The sequence below is a fragment of the Chenopodium album genome, chromosome 8 (genome assembly GCF_948465745.1).
Source record: "Chenopodium album chromosome 8, dcCheAlbu1.1, whole genome shotgun sequence".
Taxonomy (NCBI): domain Eukaryota; kingdom Viridiplantae; phylum Streptophyta; class Magnoliopsida; order Caryophyllales; family Amaranthaceae; genus Chenopodium; species Chenopodium album.
Genome location: NC_137841.1, coordinates 54,555,545 through 54,559,225, shown reverse-complemented (window position 1 = coordinate 54,559,225; position 3,681 = coordinate 54,555,545). Strand labels below are relative to the sequence as shown.

Sequence of the window (3,681 nt, the reverse complement as noted above, 5' to 3'; positions counted from 1 at the left end):
TCTCAACAATACTAATATTGTGCCTAACAAACCAACAAATCTTTTTTCAAATTATTTAAAAATAAAGGATAGGAATTGTAATTTGTATTAAATTTTCCACGTCAGGATGAGTCAAGTTACAGTAAGTATTTTTTTATTTAATTAAAAAAAGAAAATAGCCAACTGAAACGATCCCTCTAGGTTTCTGCTGATTTCCCCTTTTTTTACACTATAAATACCTTCCTACAATTTTTATCAATATTATTCAAACCTAAAATACCTCAATATTCATTCTCTCTCTACTTTCTCTCTCCTACAAAACTACTTTCTTTCCTCCGCCGTTAGAAACACAAATACACCACCACAAAGCAGCCGTGAGAAAGAGGCATTAGCCGGCGAATTAATGCGGAAATATGAGTTGTCTATCGCTTTTTAACCCGTATGTGCGAGGTGGTATTGCTCAGAAGAACCATCATGTGCTCGGAGGCCGGAATTGGCACCGTAAACACGTCGAAGACGGGTAGTTTTTCTTTTTTTTAGAACAAAATACAAAATATAGAAGATCTTGTGAATTCTTAAACCTCCTCCTCTCTCAGATTAGAAAAAAAAAGAGTAAAGTATATATATAATCGGGGTTAATTTGGTAGATTTAATTCGTGATTTCTCAAGTCTAAAATGATGGGGGAATTCATGTTAGCGGTTAAAGATAACAACAGCAACAAAAATGCGGCCGAGTCGCGGCCGAATTACTGTAAATTGGTGATGCAGGGTAAGTATGAGCTCGGAAGGGTGCTGGGTCAGGGGACCTTTGCCCGGGTTTACTATGCGCGCAACCTCGAATCGGGGAAGAGCGTTGCGATGAAAGTTGTGGGAAAAGAGAAGGTCGTAAGGGCGAAGATGATGGATCAGATGAAGAGGGAGATCAGCGTCATGAAGAGGCTGAAACACCCTAATATTGTCGAGCTTTACGAGGTTATGGCGACGAAGTCGAAGATCTTCTTAGCGTTGGAGCTCGTCCGAGGGGGCGAGCTCCACGCTAAGGTTTCAAAGGAAGGGAAATTGGAAGAACATACGGCGAGATCGTATTTCCGGCAATTGATCTCTGCTGTTGATTACTGCCATAGTAGAGGGGTTTTCCATCGAGATTTGAAATTGGAGAATTTGTTGTTGGATCAAGATGATAATCTCAAGATCACTGATTTCGGATTGAGTGCTTTCTTTGAAGAAGAAGAGAATAACCAGGTTTTGTTGCGGACTACTTGTGGGACGCCGCACTATGTTGCGCCTGAGGTGGTTAGCAAAAGGGGGCAAGGTTACGACGGTTCGAAGGCGGATATATGGTCTTGTGGTGTGATATTGTTTGTCCTTCTTGCTGGTTATCTCCCTTTTCATGACGAGAATATTATGCAGATGTATCGGAAGGTGTACAAGGGTGATTTCACTTGTCCGACTTGGTTTTCGGCCGAGGCGAGGGAGTTGATCACTCGGATGCTTGATCCTAACCCTGCTACACGCATCACCTTGGCTGAGATTATGGAATCAAAGTGGTTTAAAGCTGATATCTTCGAGGCCGACGACGAAGAAGAAGGGAATAACAACACCACCATCAACAAGTTCCTGAAGAAGGAAGTGGAGGCGTTGAATGCTTTCCATATCATATCGATGTCAGAAGGGTTAGACCTCTCCGCCCTCTTCTCGGAAGAGAAGAAGAAGAGGGAAGAGAGGGAAGAGATTGGATTCACAACGACTATATCTCAAACCGAAGTGATTTCCAGGTTGGAAGAATTGGCTGCCTTGAGTGGTAAGTTCAAGGTCAGCAAGGTTGGGGACTCTGTGGTGAGGCTGCAAGGGCAGGAGAAGGGTAGGAAAGGTAGGCTGGTAATCGTGGTCGAGCTATTCGCGGTGTCTTCCTCTTTCCTAATGGTGGAGGTGAAGAAGGATAGCGGCGACACGCTCGAGTTCAACCGGTTTTGCCAGAACCAACTCCGCCCTGCTCTCTTGGATGTTATATGGACCACCGCCGCCTCCGATAATCACACCATACCACCTGCCTCATACCCCTGTGTTGCAGTGTGCTAAAATTTTGGCAGATGCCTTAAACACCCCCCTTTCTTTTAGGATTTTGAGAGTTTGACATGATGTTATATTGTTTGTGTTGTTTTTCTGTTGTGCTATTGATTAATTATTCTTTTTTTTTTCATGTTTCATGTCCATGGTTTTATCAGTCAGTTATAGAATTTTCTTTTTATGTTACTCTGATGTGTACCTGATTTTTCGATGTCAATACAAGGTGATTAGAACTAGCTTCTTCTGTCTAAATTGCTTAGCAAATTACCATTGTTTGCCATACTGTGTAGATGTTTGCTGGTATAGTTTTCAAAAATCCGATTTCTGGTTTTGCCTACTCCCAAGGTTTTCAATCAAAAACATTTTTACCACAATTTTGATAAGGGTTTGCTAATATAGTTTTTAAAATTCGATTTTCAGATTTTGTCTAAATTATGGTTTTCAATTAAAGAAATAATTTCAACACAATTTTTAAAAGGTTTGTTAAATTGCTGGTTTAGATTTTAAAATTCTATTTTCAGATTCTGTCTACACCATGGTTTTCAATAAAGAAATAATTTCATGTTTTGCTGGTGTAGTTTATAAAATTCGATTTCCAGAATTTGTCTACATCATGGTTTTCAATTAAAGAAACAATTTCACTACAATTTTGTAAAGGTTTGCTTGTATAGGTGTTAAAAATTCGATCTTCCAATTTTGTTACACCATCCTTTTCAATCAAAGTAGCTACTTCACCTTCACCACAATTTTAGTAAGGATGCTTTGGTTTAAAATCTTCTTGTAATTGGGAGGAAGAAAAGGCTATAGGTTTTTATGCTCTCCAGACAAGAAAAATCATCGTTTAATCATGCTTTAGTTCGATTTTTCATGTCAGTTTTTCCCAAAATATATCTTTCATGAACTGTTTTAAGTTGGAAATTCTTCCCCTATTTTAATAAGAGTCTAGCAATGTGTGTTGAAAACAATTTCAAAGCTTTGAAGCAACAATTTCAGAGGAAGCAGACACAAAGATTGTCCTTCCTAAGTATACGTTTTCTTTCCCAGCCTAACAATCAATGGAGCATATGATCCACTAATCTTCGAATTCGTACTCCCTAACTCTTTTAATCCCCTCACTCAATGAAGCCGAAAGTGTTAAGTGAATGAATAGATTTAAACTTGTCACTGTATTCAACTTCCGTAGCCCATGTTGCAGTTGTTCAATGCATTGACGATGAACACTAACAGCCTATTAACCTTTTTATTCGATGTAATTGATCATCATAACTGCACATATCTGCTTGTTTAGTCTTTAGGAAGAAAAGTAGCCAATCTCATGGTATGAACACTGGAGGAGACATTGTGAGGTGAATCATTCAGTAAGTGTTTAGTGTTCAATAGTTATTTGATTAATGTGTAGTACATCTGTTTTTTGTTTTTCCTGTTTTTGAGGTGGGATGATTTGAATCTGTGCTACATGTTTCTTCCATTTGGTTGATGAGATAACATAACATGTGTGGTATGTACTTTTTTCAATCCGTTTGATAGCTTCTCATATGACCATATGATATGTTCCGTGTTCTATTTCCATCTAGTTGATTGAATAACATCTAACATGTCTTGCATGTTCATGTTCCATGTGGTTGACGAAATGAT

General features: G+C 38.8%; 1 protein-coding gene across 1 annotated transcript; it reads left to right on the top strand.

The window, feature by feature from the left end:
• Window positions 1-234: 234 nt before the first annotated feature.
• Window positions 235-2,298, top strand: LOC145641867 (CBL-interacting serine/threonine-protein kinase 6-like). The gene has a single exon (XM_081692872.1). The coding sequence runs from the start codon at window positions 655-657 to the stop codon at window positions 2,056-2,058; it is 1,404 nt and encodes a 467-aa protein (XP_081548998.1). The 5' UTR covers window positions 235-654; the 3' UTR covers window positions 2,059-2,298.
• Window positions 2,299-3,681: the final 1,383 nt, after the last annotated feature.